Source organism: Sinohyriopsis cumingii, chromosome 15 (genome assembly GCF_028554795.1).
Source record: "Sinohyriopsis cumingii isolate HCF-2022 chromosome 15, ASM2855479v2, whole genome shotgun sequence".
NCBI lineage: Eukaryota > Metazoa > Mollusca > Bivalvia > Unionida > Unionidae > Sinohyriopsis > Sinohyriopsis cumingii.
In genome coordinates, this window is record NC_142975.1 from 80,271,701 (window position 1) to 80,289,714 (window position 18,014).

At 34.7% G+C, this 18,014-nt stretch overlaps 2 protein-coding genes across 2 annotated transcripts in view; one reads left to right on the forward strand and one right to left on the reverse strand.

The window, feature by feature from the left end:
* LOC149782154 (asialoglycoprotein receptor 2-like) overlaps positions 1 to 6,913 on the reverse strand; it is a 31,308-nt gene extending 24,395 nt beyond the window's left edge. The window contains exon 1 of the mRNA XM_089935071.1: positions 6,811 to 6,913. Coding sequence (XP_089791197.1) covers positions 6,811 to 6,847 — 37 coding nt within the window. The 5' untranslated portion in view covers positions 6,848 to 6,913. The remainder of the gene's footprint in view (positions 1 to 6,810) is intronic.
* Positions 6,914 to 7,896: 983 nt separating this feature from the next.
* LOC149782155 (perlucin-like protein) lies at positions 7,897 to 16,469 on the forward strand. Its single transcript, XM_089934830.1, has 5 exons — positions 7,897 to 7,988; positions 8,691 to 8,791; positions 9,125 to 9,227; positions 13,788 to 13,995; positions 16,338 to 16,469. Exons 1-5 carry the CDS (start codon positions 7,952 to 7,954, stop codon positions 16,363 to 16,365), a joined length of 477 nt encoding a protein of 158 aa, XP_089790956.1. The 5' UTR covers positions 7,897 to 7,951; the 3' UTR covers positions 16,366 to 16,469.
* The last annotated feature ends 1,545 nt before the right edge of the window (positions 16,470 to 18,014 follow it).

An 18,014-nucleotide genomic window follows, 5' to 3' on the forward strand; every position in this document is an offset into this window, starting at 1 on the left:
GAAAACATCAGTCATCAAAATATTAAAAAACTTAAACGCAACTCCCAACCCCGATAACTCATAATCATAATTGATAAGATTGTTTCCTAGAGACTTGTATGCGATTAACATATTTTGTTAACATGTTATTCGTAAACTGTATCAACGCTCACTGAATGTAAGCAAACCCAAGAGCACTTTTTTTGGAAAAAGGGGAATCCTTTAATTGTGATTTCGGAACAGTTTAGATTCCTAAATATTGTGAATGCATCAATGTTTGAATTCATAATTTTGGGGCTTATTTTTGCAAATGCTTATATTAACATTTATTAGATTTTCTGAAAAATATTTTACGCTAGTTCCGACGATATTGCGAATAACGTAAACAAGTTCTAGAAATTTTTAGACAGTACCTGACAATATATTAAGTCTTTCTGAAATTGTGTCAAAGAGTGTTAAAAATTTAAATAATGCTTTTACAATAATTTGTTATACACTGTAAAAAGAGAATTTACGTTTTAATTATTTTTGAAAGGTTAATAGTTTTTCAAATTGTTCAGATATCAGTGATCTATGTGACTAATTACGTTATTTTGTGGTAAATAATACGCTACGAAATAGTTGTATTACATGAATTTAGTATAACAATTTGTTGAAGATGTACTGATAGATAAAAACTTTGACTTTTTAAAAGAATGTTGTTTTTCGCAACAAATTCTTGCATAATAATTTTATATTTAATACCCCTTGGCATCAGTACAAAAATATTCAGATTTTGCCACACCATCAACTCGACCTACAGTAATAGCTAATTAGTTATATATATATATATATATATATATATATATATATATATATATATATATATATATATATATATATATATATATATATATATATATATATATATATATATATATATATATATATATATATATATATATATATGTATATGTATGTATGTATGTTAACGATGTTTATATGTAGTTATTAGACGCAATGGACTGACAAAATAAACCATCCCCGGGTAATTATATACACGGCAACGAAATCGATATACAATTTCATTCATATATAATGAATAGACATGCTTGTACACACAATTAAAAGCAAGATACAGCATACGGATAACTGGCTGATTTTGAAGATATTTTATTCTTGGAGACCTGTCTTATCATCTATTGCGTGAATGTAATTGAAATATAACAAAGATTTAATTAACATCAATGCTTCATCTACATTAAAATGCTTGGCAATATATAGCATCGAGAAGATATTTACATAACATATACAAAATTAAAATTAAATGATAGAAAAATAGATTAATTACGCTATATTTACATTTACTTTTTTTGTATTACCGATTTGATATAAACGCCCCGGACCTAACAAAATGGGGTACTAGGAACTGGGAAACGTTACCTTTCTACACTGTGAACTTTTACTTTCACATGCTTAGGGTGAGATGTCTTCCAAATCTCAATATGATTTGTCATATTGTTGTCCATAGCATCGTCACTTACAACGTAAAATCCATGAAATCTCACCCGAAGAGCGAATTTGTTGTGTAATTTGAATATTAATACGGAAGGATTCTGTCTTGAAAATCGATTTTTATTATTTGGCTAGTAGTGTTCCTTTCCATGAAAGTGTCACGGAATGGTGTAAATGTTGTTAATTAAATACATGTACTCGGGTTTCGTTTCTTTTTCTCTGTACAACGATACCCGAGGGTGATTATAATATGGTCTATGTATTTCGAAATCGTGAGTACGATTCGTCCTGTGCCACACGTGCAAGGTGCCTTTGATAAAGAATAACGAAAATTCTAAAGGTATAAATAAGTTACTACATGTAAAGGACCTTTACATTACTAATGGTTTTGTCAGCAAGCGGCCTGCTAAAAGGATTTCGCACAACTCCAGCTGTAGGGGTAGGTAATGTTTTGGGTTTTAAGTGATAACTAGTGTATTACCATATTTGCCTTTGCATGTTTGTTATAGTTTTCTTTACATACCATAATGCGTGCATTTTTTATTCTTGTTGCGACGTAGTGCAGGATTTATATTGGTAATGTAAAGCTACATTTTTTTAAAAAAGAATTGGTTACTGTTGTCTTATCAAGCAGGGTTAGGTTTACTATTGAACCTGTTTTGTAATTGCCATAATAATATAATCTTTTTAACTTACCATGTATAACGTCCTTACGTTATGTCTGTATTAAGTGTAGTACACTGTATCGGGTATATTTTCAGCTGAGTGAGTGAGTTTTTGATGATAGGAATATCCGGGGTGTCCGGTGTTGTCAGAGGGCAGAAACGTCCGTGTGTCAGGAGCGTTTAAGGTGCCGGAGCGTCTAATGTCTAGCGTCCGGAATGTCAAGAGTGACTAAGGTGACCCAGCTGTAGAGCCGTCAAAGGACCAGGGGGTCCGGAGGGTCTAATATTTCAAGTGTCCGGAGGGTCTAATATTTCAAGTGATCATAGTATTCCGAGGGTCCGGAGTCTATATTGGTTGTGAAATTGATTCAGAGGAGCTGTGGAGCGGATAAGGTGCACGGGTGACGGAGTGCATCTCCACACATGTATTTTTAGCTGTATGCTAATTTTGGGTTAGTAAGACCCAGTGTATTATTCAGGACTGGAAGGATAGATTGTATATCCGTTCTTGTTTAGTGACATAATTTCGCTACCTGAGCGAATACATTTTTTTTACTATGTGTAAAGACTTACATTGTTTACTATTTGAGTGAACTATATTCATCTTTCCATTATTGAATCATTTGTGAAATCATTTATCCTGTGTTTTAGGGTTACTGAACTAAATTTATTTGTATATTTTTTCCATCTTTGAAACTGTGCGTTTTTTTGTTAAATAGATCCAATATTTGGATTATAAATACGCACACATCTTCATAATCCACTACTCATATAAATCGCCATATTAAACCATATATCTGTGTCGTCAAAAAGTGTTCTGTTGTTAATCCGAGATATCCCACCCGGTTATCTTGTTACAGAAAGGACCATCGTTTTTATGGCAGGACTTATAGAGATTTACAAAATATGTGGTTAGCCTGAACATTCATTTACCCATCTAGACATCTTTTAGTAATGGTGGCTGGATGTATCAGAAGAATACATTAAGCTCCTATAATATTTAATTTCTTTTGATGAGGTGGTATGTAAATAAATTAGGGTGTGCTATGCAAGATTGTGACCTGAAACCGTTTTAGCATTTAGGATCTGTGATACGATATGGCTAAACTCTGAAGGGGACAAGAGAGGGAATGTTAGTTCATTCAATGAAGTTACGCGGAGCATTGGGTAAGGCTGCAATTATTTTATTTTATCAGGAAAATAGCTTCCACTCCATGAAGTGGGATAGAAAGATTCCACATTGAATAGTAAGGATCCTTGGCGGTTTAAATAAAGAACGAAGATCAGTGGGAACAGAGTGTCATTGTGGAAGTCGAATACCGAAAAGCTATGCTAATTCGGGAGGGTGCCCAGCAACCACAGCCAAATGAGGTTATGCAGACTTGTTAAACAATTAAGTTTGAAATGCCCACTTGATTCGTGGTGAAAATCTACGGTATCTAAGTACACTGAACTGCTAATTGCGTTTTCCTTTTTTGTATTAATTTATTTTGTATTAGAGTTGTCACTTACAATTTGTTTTTTACAATTTCATTTCGCTTATTTAGTTGATTAAATTGTTACATTCTATATCACTGCTCTGATCTCTACTAATTCCATACAATTTCATATTTTTAATACTAGGTCGATCCGAGATATAACATCGAGGTCGATTATTCCTTAGACTTCGATAACCAACCATTCAAGGGTAATATAAATAAAAGGCGCCAAAAACAGACGCCTGATACCAAGACGTTGTTTTCCCTCGATCTGACAACACAGTTTAAAAGAACCATGACATTCCATATTAGACTTTATGGTAATATATTAGGCAAAGTTTACGCCAAGGAAGCGCATCTTCATCCACATGCGTACAAACTGATGTATAATCAAAATATCTGAAGTGTGTTAGGTAATCCATATGATTCGGTAAGTAAAAGTTTGCACAAGATAAACGCCCGAGGAATAGGACCAATATAATACTCCTCTAGTTGCAATGATACACACGTTTACTGAAATTGTCTCTAATTCCTTTGTTTGTTTCTCTGTTTTCTTTACTGATCTTCGAAACTTCGTTAGGTATGAATATTCGCCCATTTCGAACCAGCTATATTGACATTAAGAATTTATACACATCCTAATGCATGTCCATTTTTAAAATGAAAAGCATCTAATGTTAAATATGCTATCCAAAACTCATTTGGCCTTTGGCAGAACGGCTGGTATAGAATCATTGTCATCATCGTCACTTCCGGTGGCAGAAACATCGGCTACTTCCTGGCAATTGCGTTTCTCAAACAATATCTTCAAAAGTTTTAGTATCACAGATGTGAGTATAAATAACAGAATTAAACATAATCCAAACAATCAACATTATTGTTGCCAGAGCCAGTAAGGCTTAACGCGTTTCGCACCATAGCAAGGGGAATATTAACAGCTGCATCGCTATAACAGGTAATTCCATCTATGTGGTTACTCAACCCTGCCTTAACTAAACAGGTTGCAACACAGTTTGTAGAAACATGACGCCATGACTGATAAATCATAATGAATAGGGCCAATGTATTTAGTTCACTCAAACTGTGAACGCCCTGGTTATATAGCTTTCCTTTCTGAAGACATTGTTTCATTTTGACTGGCGAATTTTCAGCTATTTACACAGCAGTTAGAATTCAAAATGAACACGAGATAGATCACTTCAAACTGTACTCAGGTAAACGACATACATGTATTGAAAGAGAGCTAAAGGATATATTTAAAACGTACGAAAAACCCCATTTCTTTTCACAGTTTAGTTGCTTTGAATCAGCAACCCGTTATTCTAAAGCATTGATTATAAGCGAGTTGTGATTATCAAGCCTTTGTTATTTGGCGCCTTTGTTTTCACGCCTATTTTATTTGAAAGACTGCCATTGAATATCTGGTTTAGGTGCGTCAGGTGATATCATCGCTATGATAAAGCCATTTTGTTCATGCTAACCACATAAATCAAAGGCTGTAACGAATCAACGGAACGTTATAACAAAGCCTTTGGGATGCAGAGATGGGAGCATCTACACCATGTCATCGATATCAGTCTAGACATAAGACGAATTTAGTTAGAGATAGACATAATAAAGAGGCAAATACTCTAAAGTGACTAATATTGACCACTAAACAGTATCCAGTTTGTTCATACTGTCTTTGCTGTCACTTGTAACATACTTAGGTTAGTATTATCTATGCTCTTCCACTGATACAAGAGTAAACACAGTAAAGAATTTTATTACGTTCTCGCATACATGTTCTGTTAGAATATTTGACTTGAATTTTCCTGGGTTATAGCATATATTTGTCACAAAGTGCAATTTGTTATACTGTTTTATTAATAAGGTCAAACTGAGAAAATTAACTGAATTATAAATTTTGATCACAAGGCCGGCCCAAGTTTAACAAACAATGCTGAACGTTTATATAACCAAGAAGTAACAACAAAAGCACCTGGTTTAAAAAAGCGTGATAATAACATTTCATTCATACTCAGTAATAACAAAAAGGCGTAAAATAGACGACATAAAACAAAGGCTTGATAATCAGATCTCATTTTTAATCGGTAGAATCACTCGCTGATGGTTCGATGAAATGTGTTTAGTTCGTACCTTTTTGACTAAATAATTTAGAAACATCCTAAACTACCATTAATATACCTGTATGATGGTTAAATGAGTACAGCTTGAAGTTGATTGATCTCGCCGGTGTTCATTTTCTATCCTGGTTGTTATGAAAATTGATCAGAAAAGAAAAATAAATCTCTTTAGACACAAAGCTACAGACAAAAATAGCTGTCTTGACACACACCCTCAAAAATTACAAAAAAGACTGAGCATAAGTTGATCACTGCTTTTGATAAAACAGGTGTAATGAGCAAACATATGTCATTACCAGTGATAGTGATGCTTATGTTCCTTATGTTGCGTGACGTATTCTTTTAACCGGAAATAATGATGTTGATTTCTTGGATCATGTTTGTTCTGACTGTGACGTTATGATACTTGTAATATCAAGAATTGAAATGTCCATTTGTTATACGAAGAACATAGTGCTCTACAGGAAGCATGCGGACTATTGAACAAATACGATTTATTATAAAGGTGATTTTCATGATTCACCGGCTGGTACATGTCCTCGTATGTTAACAAATTTATCGCATGGTACATGTCCTCGTATGTTAACACATTTATCGGATGGTACATGTCCACGTATGTTAACACTTTCATCGGATGGTACATGTCCACGTATGTTAAAACTTTCATCGGATGGTACATGTCCACGTATGTTAACACTTTCATCGGATGGTACATGTCCACGTATGTTAACACTTTCATCGGATGGTACATGTCCACGTATGTTAACACTTTCATCGGATGGTACATATCCACGTATGTTAACACTTTCATCGGATGGTAAAGCGTACTGGCTTATCATTTCCTTTTTCATTATCACATGTATTTATAAATGTATATATTTCTTGTAAACTTTATTGCTATTACATATGAATTCTGACAGACATCATAACGGTATAAATTTTTAGATTAAAAAGTCATAGTTGATCGCTATAAACAACAATGTTTACTATGTATCTATAAATACATCTATCTATATAATAAATATACTAAAATTACAGATTCCACTACAATGAAAACGTTATACAAACCTGCTCCAAATAGGGCCAAAAGTGACAGAAACGACATTATTTTGAATGTTTACTTTAAGGTCTGATGTCCCCCAAACATATATATTTGCTCAGTACTTTTATCATGTTATGACCGATTTTAAATGTCAAAGAAATAACCTTTAATCTACATGAAATATGAGAAAGTTGAAATATGGCGATGACTCGTTACTTTGAGTCACGTATTCGTCTGAATGTCTATATATATATATATATATATATATATATATATATATATATATATATATATATTGTATGACTGTCTTTATTCCCGTATATGTTTGAAAGCATGCCCTAAAGTGACTTTCATTTCAGCAGAGAACTCATTTTCAAAAGAAGTTATTAGTCTATACATCCATACGTGGTTTGGCTCCCGATTATCTTAAATGTAACTTTCGATTTGTTAAACCTGTACATATGTATTAATTATGATCCATCTCAAACAACAAGTAATGTTTAGCCAAGCCAAATTCAAAGTTTTATAAGAAGGGGTTTGTTTTCTAGGGCCAAACTATATAATTCCATGCCACCTTATATAAAGTCAGCTGACTCATCCTAAACTTTTAAAAAGCTTTTTAGTCAACATCTACTGATAAGAATCATTTGTATGATTTTGTTTAATTCAGTACTACTACCTTTACAACAGATATCATGTACTCATCCATAATGTTTACACACACACACACACACACACACACACACACACATATATATATATATATATATATATATATATATATATATATATATATATATATATATATATATATATATATATATATATATTTATTTGTGTGTGTGTGTGTGTCATTTTGTAAGACCTTATGGAAGCTTGTTCAGTTGACCAAATGATCAACTTTAAATAAGGTCATTATTATTATTATTATTATTATTATTATTATTATTATTATTATACTAGGCAAGAATCTGCAAGTATCTAGGGATTCGACTGTACTTCAACGTTTAACAGAGATTTAAATACACCTGAAACTAGGGAAAGTTTGTATCTAGATTGATGCGTTTACACGATGTGAGAGATAAGAGCGATATATAGATTAAAGAGAGGCATGGACTGTAAAAGTGTCAAATATTTTCCACTTAACATCGTGAAAGACGTTTATAGATGTCGTTTCTTTTGCTTGTAGCAATTTTAGGAGTGGGTAAGTATTATTGAATTTCCTCCTAGCCAAATTTATTTTATATGAACTGGTATTAGATCTGATTCATCAATTTTAAATGATCATGCTTTAACCAAAACAATGAAAAATGACCTTTTATCAAGGCCTTTTATATGTATGCAAATATAAACCAGGCCACCATCAGACGAGAGAGAGAGAGAGAGAGAGAGAGAGAGGAGAATGTTCTAAATTAATAAATAAACACGGTGCAATATTCATGCTAACTCTGCCTTTGTATAAGAAACGAGATCGTTCATCTTTCAATTATGTAAATCGAAATTGTGTACTGAAAGACTAGCGTACAATATTTTAGCATTCATCGTGTAATACAAATTTTTTTTGGACTATATTAATCACATACGAATATCGAACAATACATAGTTAAATAAGTTTTAAAGAAATGACGTCAGTGAATGAGGTAGATCAGTATGTATCAACGCTTGGGTGCATTCTTTCTTTGTCTGGATGTGAATCTTTCTATCTAGACAAACGGAAATGTGAAATGTGTCTCGGGAAACTCCTTAAAATAATAATGACGTCTGCTCCCACCGTGATTTTTTTTATATATAGCACGAGTATTATTTTCATCAACCATTCCAAATCGTTCCGAGTTTGTTATCACCTATTTAACCTTATTCTTTGTTCTTATAGTTGTTATTTTCTTATTTAAACCTTTTATTACAGCTTTCCCGAAGATCGCTGGAGACTGCCTAAATGGCTGGCTACATCACGGTCACTCCTGTTATCACATGAGTCGGGATAGGGTAACTTGGGCTGATGCATATGTACGTCTAAACATTTTTTGTACTGAATTTAAACCTCTAGCACGCGTTTACACACACACACACACACACACACACACACACACTAACAAAGTGTGCTTAGATGGCATTTACATTTCCAGGTAATAATTTTGATCTAAATGTTAAAGGAATCGTACCAATAGCCATGTTTATTGCACGAAAATCCGAAACGTGCATTTCCATTGAGTGTGTTCTTGGTAGATCCTCCACTACCTGTTTGTTCTGTTAGTCAGAAACGTTAATATCCGCCTATTCTGAGTAATGTGCATAAACTTATATAATGACAAAAAGTCTACTAATTCTTTCTTATTTCAGAAACTCTGCACTATTATAGGTGATGGTGCGAGTGGGCGTCTTGTGGAGATAGAAGACTCTGCAGAGGCGTACTTCATCGAGCATCAAGTACACTTGATAAATGGTATATTTTGCGTCTCACGCCTCAGTTATTGTTACACTATGTGTTACTATCTGTTTTTATTATTCTGTACAAGCATGCAGCGACATACATACATACATACATACATACATATACACACACACACACACAGATATATATATATATATATATATATATATATATATATATATATATATATATATATATATATATATATATATATATATATATATATATATATGTGTGTGTGTGTGTGTGTGTGTGTGTGTGTGTGTTTTCAGTCGTATCATATTCCTCGTTTCATAAATATGTATGGATTTATGAAAATATAGTAACCAGGATGCATCTTAACTTTTAAGCTACAAATTAGATAACATTTGAAGATAACACTGGACAACAAATTTTTACAAAAGTCATGTTACTGAAATAAAATTAGTCAATTCTTATCAATTTTTATGTGCTGAACACGAATATGACAGTCAAATTGCAAAATTGGCTCTAGTTTTTTTGTAATCTGCAAGAAATTAATGTTTACATAACGAAATGCATTCCAATAGTAAAAGGTCAACTGTAATAGCCTACCTATAAAAAATCAAGTCATTGACTACATCTTAGATTTCTTCGCCTGTCTCTTGTACAGCTGTTCGGGAGCATCTCTGAGGAGTGTCCAGCAGTAGTCGGCCAGCATTGTAGTGGACCATTTTCCCTGGTATCTTTGTTCCATTGTTGCGATATCTTGATGAAAACGTTCGCCGTGTTCATCACTAACAATACCACAGTTGCTAGGAAAGAAATCCAAATGGGAATGAAGGAAGTGAATCTTTAGAGACATATTGCAGCCAAGTTTCTTATACTTCATCAACATGTCTTCTACTAGTTCCTTATAGTTTTCTGCCCTAACATTTCCGAGGAAGTTTGTAGAAACTAGGCGAAAAGCATTCCATGCTTGTTTCGCGTCACCTTCCAGCAAGTTGTTGAACCGGTCATCTTTGAAAAGCTCTCGAATCTGAGGACCCACAAAAACTCCCTCTTTAACCTTTGCTTCGCTGAGTCGAGGGAATTTTTCATGCAGGTATCGGAATGCTGGCAAAGTCCGGTCAATGGCTTTCACGAAGTTCTTCATCAAACCTAGTTTGATGTGAAGGGGTGGTAGCAAGATTTTCTGAGCCTCAACCAGAGCTGGGTGTTGGATATTCTTCTCTCCAATGGCTACATTCTGCCTGTGAGTCCATTCCTTCCTCATGTAGTGCATTTCCCTTGCTCGGCTATCCCACTCGCATAAGAAACACATGTATTTTGTATATCCTTGCTGCAGTCCCATTAAAAGGGCAACTACCTTCAAATCACCACAGAGGTGCCAGCTGTACTTGTTATACTCAATGGAATTCAGTAGCTGCCTTAAGTTATCGTATGTCTCTTTCATGTGGACAGCATACGCTACTGGAATAGATGGAAGAATGTTTCCATTGTGCAAAAGCACAGCCTTGAGACTCAGTTTCGAAGAGTCCACAAATAGTCTCCATTCTTGTGGGTCATGAGTGATTTTTAAAGCATTCATGAGGCCCTCAATATCGGAACAGAATATCAGATTACTTTCCTTTCTGAAGAAAGGCTCCAATTGCTGGTGGCGCTTTCGATATGCAGTAATTGTGACATCTTCTTCTAGAAGATTCCATTGTTGGAGTCTTGATCCTAGCAATTCTGCCTTGTTCTTTGATAAGTCCAAATCACGAATCAGGTCATTTAGTTCTTCCTGTGTTATTCTGTGTGGGGTTGATGATGCACCACAGTGAAAATCTGGATCACTGCATGCTGATGGACCAGGAGAAGAACAGGTCGACTCACCTTTGTCTTCGTCAGATGAATCAAGAGAATATTCTGCTGGAGGTTCTGGAATAGGAAGTCCCTCACCATGTGGAACTGGTCTCAATGCAGACGGAATGTTTGGGTAGACTATTCTCGACTTCTTTCGCTTCGTTATTCCGCCGGAAAGAGGAGGAACCAAGCAGAAGTAACAGTCATTTAGGTGGTTGCTTGGCTCTCTCCACACCATTGGGACTGCAAACGGCATTGATGACCTTTTGCAATTCAACCACTGTGAAAGCTGTGTTGTACATGTAGCACAGCATATATGCGGAGCCCAAGGCTTGTCTTGGTCACCAACCTTGCATCCGAAGTAAAGATGATATGCCTTCTTCACTTGAGAATTGATACTTTTCTTCTGGTTGGCAAATGTCACTTCCCCACAAATATAGCAAAAATTGTCCGCGGTATTAACACACTTTCGAGGCATTACTGTTCTTTATTGTACGTAAATGGATAAAATAATAAGTTTTATGTAACAGTAGCTTGAACTGTCTCGCACAACGTCTAAAATATTTTAAATGCTGAACCTATCTGATTGGGCTTTATATAGTACACTGCTTACGTCAGCTTCAGCAGCCGCCTGGCATTAGTATAATAGGCCTACACATGTATAGTACACTGCTGACGTCAACTTACTTCAGCAGCCGCATGGCATTAGTATTGCATTGCATCAGAAAATGATGCAATCAACTGTGGATGATGTGAGCATGATGGTATTATGCAATGTTACATCATTATTCCGGATGTTGCTGCAGTCCTACTGGAGAAATTTACACAGTGAAACATAGAAAATGAGGTATATAAATATCTTCAAAACGAGAGCCAATACAAATTTTTCACGGTTATATTCGTGTTCGGCACACCAAAATACTACAGATTAGGGCCTTTTCAAGTCAGTAATGATTTCACTGTTGACCAGTGTAATAAGCTACTATTTGGATAAAAGAAAATGACATAATAATGAGTATGGAACCTTTAACACCATCCGTACATTAGCTAAAATCTGAATAATGTGAACAAAACAATGCCTTGCACGGTAACAGAACGAGGCCACTGGAAAGCTACTTACATTCACTTAAATCGGTGCCACTGTATTATTTAACTGTTTTTAACTGTTGAAACATATGACTATGAGTGTCATTCGATATGTGAAATGATATTTAAGTTTTTTTTATGCAAAAATAGATAATACATTCAGAATAAATTTAAATCATTCTTAATCTCACAGAATATTGATATATAATATGACACCGTAATATTTGATAATTACTTTCATTGCAATCAGTGATCGCCATCGTTTTGGACATACTGCAGTTGATGAATGTTTGGACAAATTGATTTCGTGAAATATTTAATGCTTAAAGTACACATTGTGCCTTGCAATGAAGCTGAAAATTACACATAGTAATATTCAGAAATACTTAAAAATAGGATGACTTAGATTAAGCTCCTTATAAATGTGAGTATGAAATAATTTGAATAAACCACCAAGTATCCGCAATGTGGACTGAGGAAGAAAAATTATTGATTTCTAAAACACGGATATCTGCCAGGCTGTTTTAAATTTGTTCCAATTTACGTGGCTACTCGTTCTTTGAACTGACATAATATAAGGTTACAGATAATCGGAGTATGTTTTTATCTGTTTTGATAATGTTTACCCAGTCATTGAACTTCTTTCGCTCATATTTTCATTTTTTTTCTTTCATTCAAATATATTTTCTTATATCTCATCTTTTGCATGTGTTCAAGTGTGTATACGCGTGTGTGTGATTTGGATTGTTAACTTAGCTTTAAGAATGTTTCCGCCATATTACTACGATGTCTGCAGCGTGGAAATTTATAATGATGTCTAACAGCAGGCAGACCAGTCCTAACACTAACATATTAATGCTGAGCGCCTTGCGAGGGCATGTGTTCAAGTAAATTACGCAATGAATAATTTCACAAGATTAGGATGTATCACTCATTTACCTATCAACCTATCAATTCTAAACTATTGTATTTCCCCTTATTAATAATTGTTAGCACTTACATGCAATTAATGTGATACCAGTTTTGGCCATGCAACTACAAAGAGTATTTATATGCCTTATAGGCCTGCTTTTCAATCCTATTGGCAAGCATATTGAATTAATACTTCATTCACAGTTTTTATGAGTTTGTCTTTGCTAATAAACGTTTGCTATTATTATTATTTTAAAAATCCAACGCTTTGTAAAGTGAGGCGTATATCAAATTGAGAACACGGTTTTCTATTTTCTCCTTCTGATCAAAATTGAAACCAAAAACAGAGCCAACTTGTAAGAAAGTGCCCGGAACACAGAATTTAACAAATGCCAATTCGACGTGAAACCTGGGTCACGGAGACTTTGTCATAGTGTGTTGATGTGGTGCAGATCAAGTACCATGCATACATTGCCTCAAGTTTCTTCTTTCTGGAAGAAAGAATTAGCATAAATGTTGATGGCGCTAAAGCAGATCCATTACTGCCAACACCTACAATCCCAATGGTACTAACCACGATACCTACACTCCCAATAACACCAACATGTTATCACATTCCTCTAATGATAGGATAACCAAAATTATCTGGATCTTCTACACACTCATAGATGTATATATTTTATACATATATTCGTCCGTCAAGGCGGTCTCAAGAGTAACCCCCAAAACATTGTTTGTAAAACGTTAAAATCTACGACTTTCTTGCAGACGATTTTTGGATCGGAGCTACAGATGTGATGAATGAGGGCAATTTCGTCTGGATGACCAGTAAAACCACAGTAACAACAGCCCACTGGGATTCAGGGCAACCAGATAATTACAATGGCGAAAACTGCGGTCTCATAGTGCGGAATGGTAAATGGAACGATCGTACATGCTCGGAGACGTTACGATACATATGCGAATCATCTGAAGGGTAAGCAATTTCGATTCCTTACTAAATGTAGCAGCAGTAACTTGCAAGTTCCCTCCCTCATACCGCCCTACTCGAACATTTAAAACATTGTACCTGTAAATCTTGCAAACTATTCGAAACTCCCTGCCCCTCCAACCTTAAATCTGAGGGTGCTCTGTGTACTTTTTTGTTTCCATTTTATGTATAAAAAAGGACAAGTGTCCAGCTATCCATAACAGACCACTGCGATTAAAGGCATCGCACATCATTTGGAATCTGGACATCCGGTTTTTGAAATTTGGAATATGCTCAACCACTGCACGTGAAATCACTAGTGTTGATCAATGGGTGATTTGATGATGTTTGTAGACTGTTGACAAAACGAACTGGTGCATTAGGGTAAGCAATAAAAAACCACAGTGAATCCTGGATGGATTTAAATGACAGTAAGTACGTTCATAATTTAATTTTATTTAGAGCAATCTGATTGGTATGAAATATCAGACTTAAATTGGCTGTTCGTTCTTTACGATCTAAATCGTCAGGATCAGTTTTTGTAAATCGTAACCAAGAAACAGTTTTTGATCGTTCCTTTGTGTACTAATAGCTGTACTTGTAAGTTAGATCAGTAGAGGCAACAAACTTGTCAGGAACGAATATAATGCTATATAATATGTGTGTGTGTGTCTGTGTGTATGTGTGTGTGTGTGTGTGTAATTTGTATCTTCTCATGCAAACTTTCCAGTATATTGTAGTTTCAGTGTCAGTGATTGTAACATGATTGAAACCGAATGGATTTCGATGGAGTGAAAACAGCGAACACAATGTATGCGAGTTAATGTGTTTATGCAATGAAAATAAAAATGTAGAACAAATGAACACATAGGCCATAATAATGATTTGCTTTGCACACTGACAATTCAATAGAGAGAGATTCATAAACAGGTGGGGTGGGGTAGAATAATTCGTCATATGATGTGACTGAAATTGTTTAAAAGCTACGTTCAAAATCCAACACACACGCACACACATATGATATGAAACTACCACACTGAATATGTAATTATAATAAATCAGCACCATTCGAGTAAGATATAAAAATGATAAACATGATTCAAGTAATTATATGATATACATTGAATATAATTCATTCAACAATATGCTTTAAGAAAACTGGTATGGTTCATAAAACCATACTATATGATGAAAAAGTGCACGATTCATACAACCATATGCTTTAAGGAAATGAGTGGTTCATACAACCATATGTACTTATAATTATAAACCACTGTTATTTTTCACAGTCCGGAACCCGTATCCTTCAATAAATTTCCGCTGTTACAAAATAGATGCCTTACGGATAGTCATACTACTAAATATAACACCTTAGCTGCCACGCGGCTGGTTTAACTAAAATAACCATAGCCACGCTGCCACAGTGCAGGTCATGCTACCACATTATCAGCTATATGCTGTCACACTGCACAACCTTATCAACCTTATGCTGCCACTTTGCCAGCCTTGTCAGCTATATGCTGCCACACTCCCAGCCCTATCAGGTATGCTGCCAGCTGTTCCAGCCCTTACAGTAACAAATAAACCAGACTAGACATTCGTATTACATGGAATAAATGCTAATAATAATAAGATATACACATTTCTCCTAAATGATAACAAATATATAGACACACTAAACATGACAACAACAACTAAATCCATACAATACATGCTACTGTGAATATTCTACGTCAGTATAAGTCCATCAAATGTAAATTACATAACACCGGTAATTTTCTATACTCAAACACTATGATTTTCCAGAAATTTAAACCTCAAGAATGCAAGATAAAAACGGTATATCGGTATGAGGAATTTAACTTACAGATACAAAACTGACTTATGTAATCTACTACTTACCCAAATGGCTGTGGCAGGATGTGTACTATAGACACTAATTTACAAGATCTAGGCGATCTATGTAGTTTTTACTTGTAAATAACAACATACCTCCTATAAATAATAGATAAAATATGTGCAAGAACCAGGGTAAAAGTACCCGTGCACATTATGACGTATAGGCATATCGCGAACGACATACGACGAGATGTATGTAGTACTCAGTCACCATTAGAAGACATGAAAAAAAGGAAAACTACCCCAGATAACGCTGTACGTGTCAACGAAATCAGTTACACAGAAATGTTATAGGGCAATGCTAAGTTATTTTCTTGTCTTATGACGTGACAATAATAATAATATAATTATTATTATCATTTATTATTATTATTATTATTATTATTATTATTATTATTATTATTATTATTTACAAATATGCTTCATAAATATTTGTCTTTGTCTTTCAGGGCGTTTCCTGCGGAAGTTGTCGGTTAATTGTATTCCCACAGGACCAGAATATCAGCAACACTGACCCTAAATGTGAAATATAGATTATTATTTTACAAATGTTTATTTTTACAAGCAAAAGCTAATACTTTGACGCTAATAATTGTTGGTCAAATTATTTTCAAACTGATCATGAATAAATTACCCGAGTTTTAAGCCTCCACCTCCTCGTAGACTTAGAGTAGAACGTAGGGGTTTCTCATTTAGCATCTGACATTCAAATCATTTTGAGTGATAGAGAGGGAAGTTTCAAATCACATGAGAAAACAAAATAAAACTGCAGCCAAGATTTACAACTGGATGGTCGAATTAAGTTAATGTTTAGACACCGTATGCAACTTTGGTTTGGGGCCCGGAGTGTCCGAGTGGTCCAAAGCGCTCTCAGTTACGGATCGCTGCCATTTCACCTCTGTCGGATTCGGCTAATGTGGGTATGTGAGAAAGCTTGCCAGTAGCTTCTCGTGGGTCGGTGGTTCTTTCCGGTTTTTTTTTCCGGGTTCTTCCTCCACCATTAATAGTGGCCGCCATTATAGCCTATCGTGTGCTGAAGAATGGCGTTAAACCCTACAACAACAACAACAACAACACATTTGATTTAGATAACACATTTTATAAAGGGAGAAAAATTATGGGTTATGTATCTTCTCAAATTAAGGGTGCTGTTAAAACGAACCTGAACAATCTTACATTGAACGTAAAATGTTTTTAACCATGATCAGTGGTTTGAAATTGTTACTATTAAAGGTCCATATTTGTCCAAGTATTCTTTTATCTTCGTGCGTTTAATATTACCTTTGATGGGCACACTTATATCCATCGTAGAAGATAACGATATCAATGGTCGAGTTAGAAATCGCCTTCAAACGAATTTATCTGTGCAGAAAATGGTTCAAAGATTGCAATGAAATATGTACTCTCAAAGTAATAAATTACAGTACGAATCTGTTTAAAATAAAGTATATGTGAGTAACAGATACTGAGATCATTAACTTCTGTTAAATGAACGAATAATTTCCAAGCTTACATTAAACTTATGCTGAACATCTATCATGAAGTCTGAAGATTGTTTAAGATCCACATATATGTTTTGCGAAATATATATGCACCAACTGTACAAGAAAAAATCTTACTCCAAACGTTGAAACAATTAGGAAAAAAATATTCCTTAATTGCATGGAAATCAACAGAAACCACACGCAAAAAAAGTACATACAAACTTGAATACCAAAGATCACATATCTTTCTCAAGCATCTTTTGCTTAATTGTGCTAACAAATTCCGACAGTTCCAAAATGTGCAAAAATGTGAAAAATGGCTATAATGGCCTGAAAATATAATCCAATTATCTATGCATTTATGCAAATGGATCTATTAAATATCATTTATGTACTATAAAGGCTTTGCGTTATCGTTGCAACCAGTTTTCCCCCATGAAAGCAGGTTTGTCCTGAAAAGCTACAAAAATGCGCAAAAGGATGAGTGGGACCGGCGTATATACGGGCGAACGAAACCAAATTGAGAGACTTCCGCTGTAAGCAATGTGGACATCAAAAACATAATTTTCAAATGTATAATGATATTATGGTAAACATAAGAATTGCACCCATAAAGACTTTGTTTTCTTTTCCGTTTGTTGT